General features: G+C 38.9%; 2 protein-coding genes across 2 annotated transcripts in view; one reads left to right on the top strand and one right to left on the bottom strand.

The window, feature by feature from the left end:
* cunh9orf85 (chromosome unknown C9orf85 homolog) overlaps positions 1–4,552 on the bottom strand; it is an 8,166-nt gene extending 3,614 nt beyond the window's left edge. The window contains exons 1-3 of the mRNA XM_016558157.1: positions 4,338–4,552; positions 4,084–4,190; positions 3,869–3,982 (exon numbers count right to left, since the gene is read on the bottom strand). Of these exons, the coding sequence (XP_016413643.1) occupies positions 3,869–3,982; positions 4,084–4,190; positions 4,338–4,439 (323 nt within the window). The 5' untranslated portion in view covers positions 4,440–4,552. The remainder of the gene's footprint in view (positions 1–3,868; positions 3,983–4,083; positions 4,191–4,337) is intronic.
* Positions 4,553–5,458: 906 nt separating this feature from the next.
* The window catches only part of LOC107744467 (protein ABHD17B-like), a 13,925-nt gene continuing 1,993 nt past the window's right edge, over positions 5,459–17,390 (top strand). Inside the window, exons 1-3 of the mRNA XM_016558137.1 lie at positions 5,459–5,670; positions 5,745–5,787; positions 7,530–7,997. Coding sequence (XP_016413623.1) covers positions 5,619–5,670; positions 5,745–5,787; positions 7,530–7,997 — 563 coding nt within the window. The 5' untranslated portion in view covers positions 5,459–5,618. The remainder of the gene's footprint in view (positions 5,671–5,744; positions 5,788–7,529; positions 7,998–17,390) is intronic.

Genomic DNA, 17,390 nt, shown 5'->3' with positions numbered 1-17,390 from the left:
GGCTCCATCGGCTGGACAGGTGGCGGAGCGCGTGGTGATCGACCGTCTCCTCCGAGCCCTTCCCCGATCTCACCGACAGGCAGTTGGGATGAGGAACCCAACCACCACCTCTGAGCTGGTGGAGGCTGTCGAGCTGGCGGATGCGGCCCAACACCGGGATGCTGGGGAGCGAGCGCCGCCGTTTCCCCGGAGGGTGGTCCAGGAGCGGCGCGCGCCGGAGGGCACCCCGCGACCAGTAAGCAGGCCGGCGGCTCCCTCTCCGTGGGATGAGCCCATGCCAATGGAAGTCCCCGCACGTCCCGCACGAACCTGGCTGGCAGGCTGCATTGTGCACCGTGACCTGCCCGTTGGAGCTCCAGGAGTAGAAGTGAAAGTGAATGGAAAGCCGTTCCGGGCCATCCTGGACTCGGGCAGTGCGGTCACGCTGGTCCAGTCGCATATTCTCGCCTCCCGAACGGAGTGTAAAGCCTTCCTCCCCATAACCTGTGTCCACGGGGATACATGACAAGTTCCCGCGCGCAGGGTGACCATTTCGGCCACTCCCGGCGCCTGGCCGGTGGAAGTCGGGGTCATGAAGGATCTTCCCGTCCCGTGCTGATCGGGAGAGACTGGCCCGGGTTTGACCGCCTGCTGGCCACGGCTACGCAGCCTGCCAGCCCAGGAGGGGGCCGCCAAAGAAGGAGGCCCACGACAGGACCTCGTCAGCGGCCCGTGCTTCTTTATTGCAAACGCTTGATTGCAGTTGTTGCTGCTAAGGGTGGCCGAACCAGTTATTAGGTTTAGGGGGCATACACTTTTTCACACAGGGCCATGTAGTTTTGGGTTTTGTTTTCCCTTAATAATAAAAACCTTCATTTAAAAACTGCATGTTGTGTTCACTTGTGTTATCTTTTACTAATATTTAAATTTGTTTGATGATCTGAAACATTAAAGTGTGACAAACATGCAAAAAAATAAGAAATCAAGAAGGGGGCCAACACTTTTTCACACCACTGTATATATGACAGTGATAAGTTTAATTCAGCTTACTAAAGAAGTGTCTCTAATAATGCACAGCTAATAGAATAACAGAGCAGTGAAAAAGCAGCCTAAAAGAACACATAGAATATCTTGAGGCCACAATTAAATCTACCATTACTTTGTATGTCCACAGGATGGCACATGTGCTGCACTGATATACTACCACTACTACTATAAGACACTGTTCCAATGTTACAAAAGATGTATATTTCAAATAAACGCTCTTTACTAAACTTTCTATTCATCAAAGAATCCTGAAAAAGTCTCATGGCATTCACAAAAATATTAAGCATCATAAATTGTTTTCTACATTGATAATAAAAAGAACTACTATTAATAATTGAGCACCAAATCAGCATATTAGAATGATTTCTGAAGGATCATGTAACACTACCAGTGTTGGGCAAGTTACTCTGAAAATGTAATCAAATTACTGATTACTCCTTTTAAAAGTAATCACGTTACTGTTCTGATTACTTTATTTCAAAAGTAATTAGTAACATTATTATTTACGTTACTTTTTTCTCCATTAAATTTATGAAATCCCAGCATACACGCTCCCGATAAATATTTGTTATTAAAGCATCAACATTCACAGAACACGGTTATTTTTTAACTAAAGCAAGCGGCTGCTGCGCGCATGGTTTGACATGGCAGAATGCCAGCAAAGAGCGCTGCTAAACGTTTATATTTTATATTAGTTCATGTTGCTTTTGTGCAATAGATGAAAACAATTTATTTGTTTTAGATATTTCTATTTTGCGGGAGTCCCGTGAATCATTCTCCCGCATCCCGCACACACACGAGTGTCTACCCGCCCGAACCAGCACTCGCCCATCTTCTCCCGCGCCGCGCTCTGTTGCGTAGGGATGGGCGTATCGATCCGAAGTATCGATATATCGATACTGACGCGAGTATCGAAAGTATCAATACTCAAACAAAAAATATCGATACTAAGGTGCATTTTATTTACCAGTGGTTTTGTTTATTTAACAAAAATAATAATAATGCGTACAATATGCATTGAATTGGACAAATAACCCGAAATCCACTCTGATATGCAGGAAACAGGTTCTTGCTCTCAATAACATATGACAATCTATTCATAACCATTCGTTCCATAAGTTTGCAAATATTGGAAGTCAGAGATATTGGTCTATAATTGATTGTCTGAGATTGATCTTTTCCTGGTTTGGCGATCGGCACCACAACCCCGTGCTTCCATGCATCAGGCAACTTCCCTGTTTCCCAAACCATATTAAAGAGTCCTAATATCATATTTAATGACACATCCGATAAATGTTTAATCATCTCATAACAAATATCATCTTTACCAGGAGAAGTCTGTTTAATCCCCACCAATGCTCTTTTCATCTCATACAATGTGAAATCTGAATCTAGTGTGCCTCCATCTGGATACTTTTTTACAAATATCTGAGCATTATCCATCACACACTGTTCCCTGTACTTCGTCATATCCTCTGATATATTCGCATCACTATGAACCTTAACAAATGTCTCCACTAATATTTCAGCTTTATCACTATCAGTTACTGCAATATTGTTGTTGTCAACTAACACCGGAATGCTAGTATTCCTCTGAATTCCTCCCATTTTCCTGATCATACCCCACAGTTCATTCATTTCAATTTCTACCCCAATTTTATTACAAAACTCTCTCCAATAATTTTTCTTTGCTCTTCTAATTTCTCTCCTCACCATTGCCTGAGCTCTTTTATAATTAATAACATCAGTGAACACTAGCGATTTTCTTGCTTTCCTAAGGGCTTTATTTCTGTTACAAACTAATTCACTACATTTTTCATTCCACCATGGGACCGCTTTTCTTCTGTTTTTAGATTTGTTTTTGCCAATTACCTCCTCTGCTGTATTTCTAAGTACATCACTTATTTAATTACTTAACTCATCTACATCCATATCCAAATAGTTAATTTCAGCCATTTTATTTGGACAATTCTTTAAAAATCCCCCATTCAGCAGTCTTAAACTTCCATCTTGGATTTCTCACCACTTCCACTTTTGTTATGTCCACCCCAATTTTAACAACAATAGGAAAATGATCACTTCCTATAGTACTTTGCTTCATTCCATTTCATTCACACTTTCCAGCTAAATTATCAGACACTAACGTTAAATCTAATGCTGAATCACGCCCACGATTAACATCTATTCTTGTATTTTGTCCATCGTCAATGCATACTAACCTTCCCCAATCAAGCATATCCTCTAATCTACTGGCACTTGACTCGACAGTGCGTGTGCTACATCCTTTTTACAATCTCTAGATTATAACACTGCATTCTGTCAGCAATGCGGCAGTAACATATAGAGACCTCGGCTTGTAACTATACTCTAATTACTATTTTGAAAATTGTAATGTGTTAAATTACTCCATTACTAAAAAAGTAATCAAATTACACTGCATTCTGTCAGCAATGCGGCAGTAACATATAGAGACCTCGGCTTGTAACTATACTCTAATTACTATTTTGAAAATTGTAATGTGTTAAATATCCTCCGTTACTAAAAAAGTAATCAAATTACAGTAACGCGTTACTAAGTAATGCGTTACTGCCCAACACTGAACACTACATACTGAAGTAATGGCTGCTGAAAATTCAGCTTTGTCATTACAGGAAAAAAATACAATATATTAAAATAGAAAACAGTTTAAATTGATGCAGTATAGCAGTTAAATATTTCAGGGCATGTTTTCAACATCCTCTCATTATGTAAATATATATATTATATTAAAGTAGTGCATTGTTTCTAATTTGCACATATCTGTACAGACATGTTCAGTCGGAAGAGGCCTGAATCTACTTACGGAATGGCAATCTCTTCCTTCTTCCCACATTTTGCACAAAGCTCCAGCTTTAGTGCACATGGCTTGCATATGATATGATAGGCATCCTTCACTGTTTTCTGAAGACACTTTACACTAGAAAAGGCACAGAAACATCATTTCAGATATGGGTTCATTGTGGAGGAGTTTATTTGCCTTTCATCTGTTGCTATGCATTAAATCCCCCCTCATCTCACCATTTTCGTGGCTGTGTAAGGGGCTTGTATTTGTTGTACTTGACTTTCCACTCTAGCACATCTTTGCAGTGCTGGCACAGACCACCATGAACCTTTGATTTGGCTTTCTGGTAGCATCATAAAGAAAGAATTCAAACAAATCCACACAAAAACACAAGCAATAAACAGCGCAAAGGATATATAAACACCGAGACAACAAAACTGACATAAAATGTAAGTCTGATTCTACACTGTTTATTTTAGCAGGCGCTTACCTTAATTTGTGCGCTTGCACCGTACTTGTCATTTTTGAAGGCAGTTACATTCTGGTGTTTTTGGCCTCGCGATCGGGAAACATTTCCTGTTTGAGAACTCATTTTAACGCTAAATTATACGTAATATACACAGTGACAATTTAAAACACCTAAATAAGAAACCGCGTGGCTTCTTCTTCTTCTTCCGTTTTTTAGGCGCGTTGCATCCTGTGTGCATATCGCCACCTACTTTTGCTGTTATGTAGTCATGGTTTATTTATAATCAATTTCTTCCTTGTTTTTGCTTTTCCTATTCTTACACGTGTATACACACAAATATTCCTACTTAAATAATTATTCGATGCTCCATCCCATTCCTTCTCCCCAGGCTCCACCTGGCGCTGCGTGTTCAGCTCCTCCAGACTAAATCCGTGGTCTCCTAAAGATCCAGAATAGAATAGAGCATCCGCATTCTATATTTAAATCCTTTCACTTAACCCAGTAGTATTTATGCATTTTATTAATATCCTGTACCCTACTCTATCTCTATTAAAAATCATATCCTAATAAATATTCAAAATCCTTGTTTACCTTAACTTTTTTGTTTAAATATGATATTAATTCCTTTCTTTCTTCATCATACCTTGTACAATTATATATTACATGCTCCACTGTTTCTTTCTCCCCATAATTCCCACATATAGACCATGTATTCCAGTTATGAACAACAGTGAAACGTTCAATCCCGAGTGTCCAAGTCTCATCCTAGTTATTATAACCTCTTCTTTTCTATTTCTACCACTTATACATCTATTAGTATTTACCTTTTTTTTAACCGCGTGGCTTCACACGTTAAAGTGGCTATTGAGGCAATGCGAAAATAGCGAAGTAAATAGCAATTGGCTAATGCTTTTCAGTTCAACTTCAGAAAACACAGATAACGTTAAAAATGTTTAATTTTTGGTAGCTCAACAAATGTATAATTATCTCTGTTTACAATCAACGACGGTAAAATCGTTAATCAACATGTTATTGTGTTTTCGACACCGTCCGTGTGCAGCGAAGACGCGTGTGATTGGTCGAGCATATCTTTCCTTTTAATCTGATTGGTCATTAGAGCGTTCATCGTGACGGCATTCCGCAAGAAAATCAGAAGAAAGCCAGCTTTGGGCACGAGTTGGTGTGAGATGAGATCACCCGTACCGGACGGATTAGATTAGAAATTCTGGTCCATTTAATAACGTCACGCTTATATTAACACCGCCAGTCTTTGATCTCGTTGGATCATGAAACATTGACCACATGTTGACAAGATCGGACGGACCAGAGGCAGCATTTGAGGGACTCTTGATCTGTACGTTAAGTGGACTGTGTGATCGGTTAAAGGGAATTTCATATTTGACTCATCTAATACAGTGACTTCACCAGATCAAAGCGTTTCTGCCTTCACCAACGTCTTCAGCATCTACAGGTAGAGTAAGGTTTTAATTAGCTAATTAGCTGACCATGCTAATCAAATAGCTCGCTTCAGCCTTTTCAATTAGGCTGTTACACTCCTTAGATAATATAATAAAAATGTTAACTAAACTTATTTCAGTTAGCAAACACTTTTGATTCAATTGAGGTGAGTGTCGTTCTCTGATACCTCAATAACTATGTAGATCATGCTATCAAATACTTAAATGTTTTATAGATACATCTATTATAATAAACAAGTCTCTAATATTTAGTTGAATATTTATGTATTTATGTGGACCAAGTGTTTGTTTGATACTTTAGGGAGAAATAATCTTTAAAAAAAAAAAAAAACTTCTAGTGAGTGAAATAACCATTTATTTTTGATTTCCCCCTATTCTGATCTTTAATAGAAAAAATATTAACCTCAGCCAATCATTTTGGATGTCGTGTGTGATATGTAATATTGTGAGGATGCTTTTTAGCTTTTGCTTTCCCTTCAGTGTGATGAAGTCCAAAACACCCAAACAACAAGATGGTTTCCTGCTTAATAAAACTGAGGGTGGGGATTTGATTATCATGGGTCAGATCTGGGTCATATTCACATTGTTTTTTTCACTCTACTAGTTGAAAAAATTATTAAATGGTTCTTTTGGTACAACACTAATGTGATGTCACCTACTTGGAGTTCATATCAAGGTGAAGCGTTTTCCAGACAGATTTTTTGGGATATTTGGAAGCAGTGATGTGGATTACTGATACGTTTTCCGGATTTGTAAAACACTGGATATTTTTAAGTCGTCTTCTCAGAAACCAAAAAATGAGGGTGATTTCAGCTGCCATGACTCCGAGATAAAGTGATCTGATCAATGATAGCACACACGTCAAGCCTATCCTAAGGGTGAAGTCTGAGAGTCATTATTAATGACATCAAATTAGCACTAAGATAGAAACTATTGCCTGCGCTGCAGAACTGGAGTGAATATTGAACATTTTTGTTAATGAAATCTGTTTAGTTTCACCCTAGATGCTGTTTCGATTGTATTTTGTATCCTAACAAAATGCACATTTAAAATTGAGTTATTTAAAAAAATAAAGGGCATAAACAATTCAAGGACATATTACTTAACCATTGTATTGGACCACTAGATGTTACTGTCTAGTTCAGTGGAGAATAACTAATAGGTCTGCGTGTTTACCCATCTTTAACTAAACTATTATAGTCTTCTTTGGGTAAATACTGTTTGCATATATATGGTGTGTGTGCTTATTAAGACAATAAAGGTGATATGTGTAATTTAGTTTAGTTAAGTTTAAGTTCTTTCTCCTATCTCCTCTGAATATGCAGATTACACTCTTGATGCTTCACCTTTAAAAATGTAGTTTGCCCAAAAATGGAAATTAATTTTCATTTACTCCTTTGTCATCAAGCTGTATGATATTCATAATTCTGTGGAACACGTTTTATGCTTTAGTTGTTAGTCCAAACATTGAAAATCAGAGAGGTTCAAAACAACACAGACAGGACCCCACTGACTTGAATTGTATGAACAAAAAACACTGACATTTTTCAAAATGTCATCTCTTGTGTTCCTTAGAATAAAGTCATACAGGTTTGAAATGACGTAAGGGTGAGTAATTGGCAGAATTAAAATTTTTGAACTGTCGCTTTAAGACGCATCTGTTTTGTTTGTATTGTACTTTGTGTTTCCACCCCACTCATTTTCCCATCTGCTGTGTTCTTCTTCTCAAGTGAAGGATGAATCACCTGTCTTTGCGTGAGCTATGTTGCCTTTTCTGCTGTCCGCCGTGCCCGAGCAGAATAACTTCCAAGCTGGCCTTCCTTCCACCGGAGCCCACTTACACCCTGATGTGCGATGAAAGCGGCAGCTGCTGGACCCTCCACCTTTCCGAGCGTGCGGATTGGCAGTACTCTGCCCGGGAGAAGGACGCCATTGAGTGCTTCATGACCCGGACATCTAGAGGGAACCGAATCGCTTGTATGTTTGTGCGATGTTCTCCAAACGCTCGCTACACCTTGTTGTTTTCCCACGGTAACGCTGTGGACTTGGGTCAGATGAGTAGCTTCTACATCGGCCTTGGCTCCCGCATCAACTGTAACGTGTTCTCCTATGACTACTCGGGTTACGGGGCAAGCTCAGGGAAGCCTTCGGAGAATAATTTGTATGCTGATGTGGACGCTGCATGGCACGCACTACGAACAAGGTGAGTTAGTGCATTACATTTTCCCTCTGTCTAAAGTAACATTGGCCTCTGTCCACACTTCCTAAGAGTGACTGTTCAGTATTTAGATTTTTAAAAAATATATATTTTTTACAATTCAAAATAAATGTGTTCTAATTTAATATATTTCAAAATGTTTTTTTCCCTGCTGAATTTTCAGCAGCCATTACTCCAGTCTTCAGTATCATATGATCCTTCAGAAATTCTGATATGCTTAGTTAGTGCTCAAGAAACTTTTCTTATCATCAACGTTAAAAACACTTTTGCTGGTTTTTATGGAAACCATGATACTTTTTTCAGGATTTTTCAGGATGAATAGAAAGTTAAGAACACCAATTATTTGAAGTAGAATTTTTCTTGTTACATAAAAAATGTTTTTAACTGTCACTCGTGATCAGTTTAATGCATCCTTGCTGAATAACTCGGTATGTTTAGTTCTTATCGTTTTTATATTTTTAACTCTGCTGCTAGACAGTTGGGCGGTAAAGATAACCATTTCTTAAAGCACTTGTCTCGCATTTTTTTAAGCATATTGTTTTTAAGACGCTGTGTTAAGTTAAATATAGTTTCGCTTTTAAAAACTTACGTTGACACTCTGTGTTCTGTTCCGTTGCATGCTTTTCCTTACGCAGGTCTGCATCTTTTTAAGCGCAAGAAAATATTTAGTGTAAATGACACTTTGAAACATGTCAAGTGAACCTGAAACTATCTGAAATATACGGCAAATCACCAACTAGTCGGTTTTGAAAATGTATAGTTTTCCACATCCCATATACTACCCATCCATTTTTGTATGGACCTGTGAAATAGATTAGTATGCTTCTGGTCTAGTCAGTGTTTCGGTTTGATTTTCGGACCAGGCCTCAAATGTTTTCAGAAGTACGTTTTGTATGGTCTCTGGTACAGTGGGTACGGAAAGTATTCAGACCCCCTTAAATTTTTCACTCTTTGTTATATTGCAGCCATTTGCTAAAATCATTTAAGTTAATATTTTTTCCTCATTAATGTACACACAGCACCCCATATTGACAGAAAAACACAGAATTGTTGACATTTTTGCAGATTTATTAAAAAAGAAAAACAGAAATATCACATGGTCCTAAGTATTCAGACCCCTTGCTCAGTATTTAGTAGAAGCACCCTTTTGATCTAATACAGCCATGAGACTTTTTGGGAAAGATGCAACAAGTTATTCACACCTGGATTTGGGGATCCTCCGCCATTCCTCCTTGCAGATCCTCTCCAGTTCTGCCAGGTTGGATGGTAAACGTTGGTGGACAGCCATCTTTAGGTCTCTCCAGAGATGCTCAATTGGGTTTAAGTCAGGGCTCTGGCTGGGCCATTCAAGAACAGTCAGCAAAGGGTCTGAATATTTAGGACCATGTGATATTTCAGTTTTTTTTTTTTAATAAATCTGCAAAAATGTCAACAATTCTGTGTTTTTCTGTCAATATGGGGTGCTGTGTGTACATTAATGAGGAAAAAAAAATTAACTTAAATGATTTTAGCAAATGGCTGCAATATAACAAAGAGTGACAAATTTAAGGGGGTCTGAATACTTTCCGTACCCACTGTATCTGTTGTGTCTTTGTCCTTGTGAATCCCAAGGGCTTGGGGGATATATTTAATATTGCCTCTACCTCTTAGACCCCATCCCCCATCCAAATGTCCTGTGCATCTTTTAAATGCTTACGATGAAAATTGTGCCTCTCAGAAAGTCAAGAGTCATGTTTTGATTCTGACTGCAGCTGTGTTTAGATTTCTGAAGTGTGCAGCAAAGGAAAGTTTCATTTCCTCCTAGTTAACAGAAGCATGCATACTTTTTCTTTCTCCCAGTGGCAGCTGGGTATTTGACACTGTAGACATAGAGAGCCTATCTCAAGGCCATTCACTTTATCATGTGCCCCAAATTCTTATGTGTCTTTCTGTGTATGAGTGTCTTTTGTGGTTGCTGGTCATGAGAACTTAGTTCCGTTAATCGTGTGCACTTCTATGTAGCAAGATGTTGCAGCGTCCTCGTTCATGCAAGAGAGAGAAAAACCGACAAAGAAGCTTTGTGCTTGTAACCACATTAATGGTTTGGGTACGTTTGTGAATCAGCCACGTGCCTGTGCTGCTGCTGCACACGTATATGTGTGCATGCATGCATGTAGTGTCAGAAAGCACAGCTGATGCTCTTGAACACAGTCCACGCTGTTTGACAAGTCATATCCCAGAGGGTTGGGTTGTACCTCATGAAGCAGTCCCACGCTGTTCTTCTGGTCACTTTTAATGTTCCCACGCATTGCCATATCAAGCTGGATCATCCCACTCAAGCACACGATTCAGATTAACTTGTAGATAAACCAGTCTGACTGCCACGCTGAAGAATTTAACTTTTACTGTTTTCACTTCTAATCCTTTGTGTGATTCTGTATGTGTTTGTGTAAGGTGTTCAGCTTGTTTTGAGAGAGGAGTAGGAGTAAGTAGGCCAGTCCGTCCAAATCTTCTGTGTCTCCTGCTGGGATTTTTTTTTCTTTATTCATAGAAACACATTTTTTGTCCTTTTCAAGAAAAAGCTTGATAGTCCGCCATTGTATGCAGTGCTTTCCCCACCATTTCTGGAGGATAATTGGCATTTTAATCTCATTCTGTCAGAGATGGCCAGCATTGCCTGCTTTTTCTTATTAAATTATGCTCAAATAGAAGATTGCAGGCTCTTGAGAATCCAGATTAGAGGGAGAAAAATGAAAAAATTTGCTTTTATAGCTAACCTATGAAATATCTTAACAGTCAGATATGATACCATGTCTCCAAACCTCTTAATTGATACTCAGCAGTGGTGTGAGAGGATTTATTTAAAAACAAACAAACAAAAAAAAGTAATGACTGAGTAAATGAATGCTGTGAACTTGAAAAGTTTTGCTGCAGTATAGCATTTTTACAAGCACACATTTCTGTTTGATTTGTGTGAGGGCTTTGGGTTTTCATCTGCTCTTCGGGGCTTGGTGGATTAAACGTCACCTGCCTTTAGATGTCTGTTGAATATATTTGCCTTGGAAATACTCCATCTGATCTCAATAGACGAGAGCGCTTATGAGACCATGCTGAGTGACAAAATCAGCTTTTTTGGTCTTTCTCTTCTTTTGCTCTTACGTCGAGTAGAATGATCAGTTTTGATTGTCCCATGTCCGTTTACTTCAAGACCTAATCGCTCTGCCTGTGACTATTTTATGATGATGTACGGCTGACTGTATGTTTATTCTGCCTATTACACAGCTACTTTATAAATAAATTTACATTAAATATTTGATTTTTATGTGAGAAGAAACTCATAAAGTGTACAGCAGGTGTGCCCAGTCCTGGAGATCTACCTTACTGCAAAGTTTAGCTCCAACCCTGATCAAACACCCCTCAACCAGCTATTAAGATCTTCAGGAGGACTTAATAATTACACATAGGTGTGTTGGAGCAGGGCTGGAACTGAACTCTTCCTGTAGGTGGATCTTGGAACCGGATTGGGCATCCATCCCTACTGAACAGTGTAGCGAATCAGCTCATGGGGAAATATGAATAATTAATCATAACTAGTTATAATTAATTATAAATATTTAGATCCGCTGTAGATATTTACTTGACCTCTCAGGGTCAACTGTCTGTCAATTCTAAGAACGTTAATTTCCTGGTTAAGGGAAATTACTTTCTTACTGTACAATTCTACACAGAGCTTGTAGCATAAATCTGCATGATTAAGGGACTCCAGTTAGCATGGTAATTTGCAAATGGAACTTGAATCGAAATTACTAATGATTCTAAGAACACTAATATATTGCCTATGTACCAACATATAATATATGCTCGTTTCGATCATCAGAAGGCGAATTCCTAGATACTAAACATGGTAGGATTACATATAGGCAAGATGACAGGAATGAGTGTTTCCATCATAAGCCTGCATAAAACAGTATAAAATCTCAAAGACAACATACACAATGACCTGAAGGATATGTGTGTTCATTCAAAGAAAGGTTTTCCTATGGATTAATTAGAAAAGAGTCCATTTCTACTGTGCACTGTGTCTCTTCCTCTGGAAAAGGCAGTGATTTTCCCTACTCACATTCCATTAGGTCGTAAATGGCTCTGGTCTAGCAAAGGTGTCGTGGTTGCCATGGTAACCAGTGGCCTGTGGTCATTCGCAGACATCCTGGCGCCCAGTCTATTGGGTGAGGGGTCTGTGACGACTTGTTAATCTAATGAATAACTGATTTGTTAAATCAAATGAAAAATTGTGTTTTTGATTGGTCCAGACGCTACAACAGTACAGAAAATTAGTTGTCACAATGATCAGTTACAACTTGGAGGACATTATATAAAAAATATTTGACTGAGACTTAGTGAATATTGTTCTTCTTATTAGTATTATTTTAATCTAATCTATCATTTTTGCCCCTTGACCTGGTTAATAATTTTTAGCATTGCGTTCTGACTGATGAAGATAAACAAACAAGTATAAGTGTTCAGTTAGCATAGTATCTCATTCCAATGTGTTTTAAAGGTCGAAATACAGATCTTTTCTTTCATATTGTGATGTACATTTACATGTATCTGATTATTGAAAAAGGAAAAAATATCAGAGGGGATGTTACGGTGGCCCAGTAGTGTACAACACAACAAAATCTCCACAGCACAACGAAATTAGCTCAACACAACGGAAACAAGTCGCAACACAACGGAAACAAGCCGCAACAGAACAAAATTAGTTCAACACAACAGAAACAAGTCGCAACACAACGAAATTAGCTCAACACAACGGAAACAAGCCGCAACACAACGAAATGAGCTCAACACAACGGAAACAAGCCGCAACACAACGGAATTAGCTCAACACAATGGAAACAAGTCGCAACACAATGAAATTAGCTTAACACAACGGAAACAAGCCACAACACAAGGAAATTAGCACAACACAATGGAAACAAGACGCAACACAGTGAAATTAGCACAACACAATGGAAACAAGACGCAACACAGTGAAATTAGCATAACACAACGGAATTAGTTCTATGCGTTATGTTGTGGCGATTTCGTTGTGTTGTGCACCACTGGGTCACCGTAGGACGTGGTTCTATCCATCAGTTGTTGAATGGATTTTGAAATGTGGGCATTGCACGCAAGCTTGCAGTAAATTGTGGAGGAGCTAATGATTGGAGATGTCCGGAATACGTCTTCAGAAAGAAGTCTGTCGTTTCACTGGAAGATGAGGTATATGACATTTTGATTTAAAGATTATGAAGTAAAAAAAAAAAACTCAAACTCGTGTGTGAATCACAATAAATCTAAAACGTGCATTTTCAAAATTGATAGGATCCATTTTTATTTCATGCCAAGTTCAGAGAGGAACCAAAAGGAACCTATAATCTTTTGCCATTATTTTAACATGGTACTAGAAGATGATCTGACTCTAAATAAGTAAAAACAATTAAATATTCAATACCATTACATTTTAGAGAAATTACTCTATTGGCTGAAAACCAATATGGTACCAACACATTGTAAACCCATAGTGATTTCCCAGTCAAGCTTCATGTTTTTGTAGGTCCACAGTCAGTGCAGTCCCTGCTACAGGGAAAATGCCAAGCCAAACCACACTTATCAAGATCAGGATGGTTTGTACTAGGGCTGTGCGATTTGGGGGAAAATATCAAATTGCGATTTATTTATTTTTTGACAGATATTGCGATTGCGATTTGATTTGCGATTTTAAATTGGCAAAGTCAAGCTTCAGCTCAATATTGCCAATAATGTGCAGCACAGTATGGGTATCATTACCCTGCTGAAAAAAACAATAGAAACTATCACAGAAATTTTTATAGTTTCCATTAAACCATTACAAAATTCCTTTTTGTTTTGGGCATTATTCCAATAGGAATTACTGTTGTTCTATTGGTTGCCATCTGCCAGATTACATCCCACCAACAGAATCCATCAAATAGACACCATTATAGTTTACATTAGGTGGGTGTTTACGCAGTTGGCTAGAGCAGTGCTGATTGGGGAGAACGGAGGTGCGCTCACTCTATTGGTTAGTAAGACTGCAACTCAAGGCTGGCAGTCATGCATATGCTCTTGAACAGAGTAATATCGCGTCCATATCGCAGGCTTTGCGATTAGGAAATCGCAACGTCTCAAATCGCGATTTCGATTCGATTTCGATTAATTGCACAGCCCTAGTTTGTACTGTTATGTTAGTGTAGCACAGCCACACCTTTCTGTCTGCTCAGCCAGGTGAGTCAGTGTTGAAACATCAGGTGGGGCTGACGCACATGCACAGATCTGCATTTACAAGAAAAGCGGATGGCACAGGGAACTCCAGTGCAATGTTTTGGCGCCGCCTGAATGACTTGACTTGGGCCAGGTTCATATCTAAGGAGTTGGTCCGGATACGACCATCTGTTATCACAGCTAGCCATTGCAGTAAGCTAGTTTGTGTGCATTTCCATATAGGTATTTGCAACCAGACTTGGTAGTATATGTAAACTTCTACCAAACAGAACCATCTGGTTTTGTCTTCAAAACGGTGGTGACGTGTATTATCTTCCACATCCAAAAGTCCGGTTGAAGGAAGAAGCAAAGGAAATGGCTTTTGTCTTCCTCCTCCAAAAATGATGACTTTGATGTCATAAAGGAAAGGCCACGGAAGCCAGCAGTAGCAGCTGTACTGAATGAGACCCCTGTGCCCCCTTCCTCCTGAAGTGACATAATGACCATTGTGCTTGAGTGTTTTTGGGCTGAGAGCAGCTCATTCAAGAAGCCTGCGAGAATTCGCTGTTAGTCTTTCACGGAGCGCAGCTCCCTCTGAGAGGTGAGGGGGGAGGTGCCAGCAGCCAGTTCTCCAAGTCAAATATTGATTGGTTGCCTAGCAACTGATTCCCAGTGAGCCCTGGAAGGACAGGCCCGATTGCAGTCATTGCAACATTGTCTACCCAGGAAGTGAAAAATAACTTCCTGATGGTGTCACAACGCAGGTTTTGTATCACTGTAGAGTTGCTGTCAGCCAGCTGCGTTATTAATGTGTTAAAGGTGATCTGGTACATGTTATTTTTTATCAGCGCAATAGTCATTTTATGATTTGTTGCTATGGGGATAAATAGTGTTGATTTGATTTTCTTATCTTTATAGCCTACAAATTGTAGTGGCAGCTTGAAATGAAATGAAAATAAGTTGTGATGGGAGAAACTATTCGTTAGGTCTTTGATGAGGCCCTACCAACCCTTTCTAACACTGACTGAATGAAAAGTCATTCCACAGACCATCAGAGTTCAGCTGAATCTGAAAGCACGTGACCCTTTTTGATCCCTGAAGATGTACTTTAAAGGAAAAGTTAGGTCTTTTAAAATTCGGTCATTACTGACTCGACAGTTTGTAATTACCATGCCTGACAAGCCCTGAAAAGAAAGAGTAAAAAACAATACTATTATAAAAGCATCTTCTGAAGTCATACAATAGGTTTGTGTGAGGAACAGTCCAAATTAAAAGGTGTGTGTACACTTGTAGTAAATGTACCAAATGTACCGAACTAAAAAGGTAAATGATACATTTAGTTCTGCTTCACTTAGCATTCATGCAATCATTTTTAACACCTTATACTTAGCCTCCAACTCTCACACTGGCGAGTAAAATCTGAGAATTTATTAGCAATTGGCTAATATTAGACATCATTTAGTCGCCAGAGTGAAGATTTAGTCGCATATGCGAGTGATTTACTCGCAATGTAGAGGGTTGAAGGGAAAGTTAAACTGGTTCAAATGGTGAACCGGTTTTATTTACGCAAACGGTATGAATTTTTTTTTTTTAAATGGCATACATAAGGTTAGACCAATCTGTTTTAGCTATAAATTTTGCATCAAAAATTGCTCATGCTATTTGTAGCATGTTTGTTTGGATTGTGATTAAAATGCAGTGCTTCTGTCATTGTTTCATGCATTATGATTAATATAAAGGCACAGTCAGGGAAAACCCGTGATAAACCGTTAAACTGCTAGAATCCTAAAAAAAAAACTGTGATACAGATTTTTGGTCAAACCCCCCAGCACTAGGATAAGGTTTGCCAACTTACCTAAACCTAAACAGGCTAAATTCACCTGAACTGAATGTAGCTCCTGTGATGGGAAGAACCAGGTATGCTTGAACATTCTGTCTAACCAAGGTTCGGATGGAAGTGTTAACGTTTATTCAAATGAACCACACTAACAGAGCAATCACACCAGAGTTCATTTTAATCAAACCAATCCTGCCAACTGTAAATGCATCCTAAGGCATTGTTCACTGATGGTCTAACGCTCTCCCGAAGCTCATGTCTAACCCGTGTGCAGAATTCCAGAGCAGGTGGAAGTTTGGTCTTTTCCTCACACGATTTGTCTTATGGCTTCAGAAGGCTTAAAAATAGTGCTGTAGAACACAATTAGTAAATTTTTTTTTATTCATTTTATTTAAACTTGACAGGCTAGATCACTATTAACTGCCAATGCCAAACAGCTGTTCTTAAATTTGACTTGTTCATTAAAAAATAACAATGTCAGGCTGTCACAGCTTCTTCTTTCTCCTATCATTGAACATCCATTCTGCCGTTCTCCAGAACACATTCCTCCACCTCTCACATGACCTCATGGAGTAATGTAGAATCATGTGATTTTATTTTTTCCCATCCCTGAGGACAAAATTGATGACTGTATTGGTCTCAATGGCTCACTGTATGTGGATGAACTGTAATTTCTAATGTTACATGTGAGGTCCTGTTGTGCTCAGATGTAAATATTTATATTGGTTTTGATCACACAGTTCCAATTTTCAGTTTCAACTTCAAGCCTGTTCTGTGACCTTCTGTTTGCCACCAAGACAGCAGTCAAGTGTGCGCTAGCTAACTGAAAGCAACATTCTTAGCGCATTACAGTGCTGTGTAATTGCACAATGTGCAGTATAAGTCATTTCATGTTTGTATAATGCGTTGCTATAGGATTATCAGTATATGTCCTACTTATAGTGCAGTCAGCTGAATAAGTGATCATGCGCTTTAAATGAGGCATAGAATGCGTACACAGCGCCCCCTAGGATAACCAGCGTCAGATAGTCACGTTGTAATTTGCTGATTTAAGTACAAATGTTCCTGCTAGCATCACTGTACAAGAGAAATGAAACTGAGAAACTTGGTTTCTTGCATCTTACTGGATTCCTTGAAGGCAACTGAGCTTATTGCTTTTTAATACAAACCGTAATCAGGTCATCACTGTTATGCGGTGAACTAAAATGCTTCTGATGTCTCTACTGCTCACCATACTATGAATGCATATTTTATAAAAAGTGCATTTATTTAATTTTATTTATTTACATTTTCTTCAT

Source organism: Sinocyclocheilus rhinocerous, unplaced genomic scaffold, assembly GCF_001515625.1.
Source record: "Sinocyclocheilus rhinocerous isolate Xijiao unplaced genomic scaffold, SAMN03320098_v1.1 scaffold196, whole genome shotgun sequence".
In the NCBI taxonomy this organism is placed as follows: Eukaryota; Metazoa; Chordata; class Actinopteri; order Cypriniformes; family Cyprinidae; genus Sinocyclocheilus; species Sinocyclocheilus rhinocerous.
The sequence above is the reverse complement of the archived record's forward strand: the minus strand, read 5'-3'. Positions and strand labels throughout refer to the sequence as shown.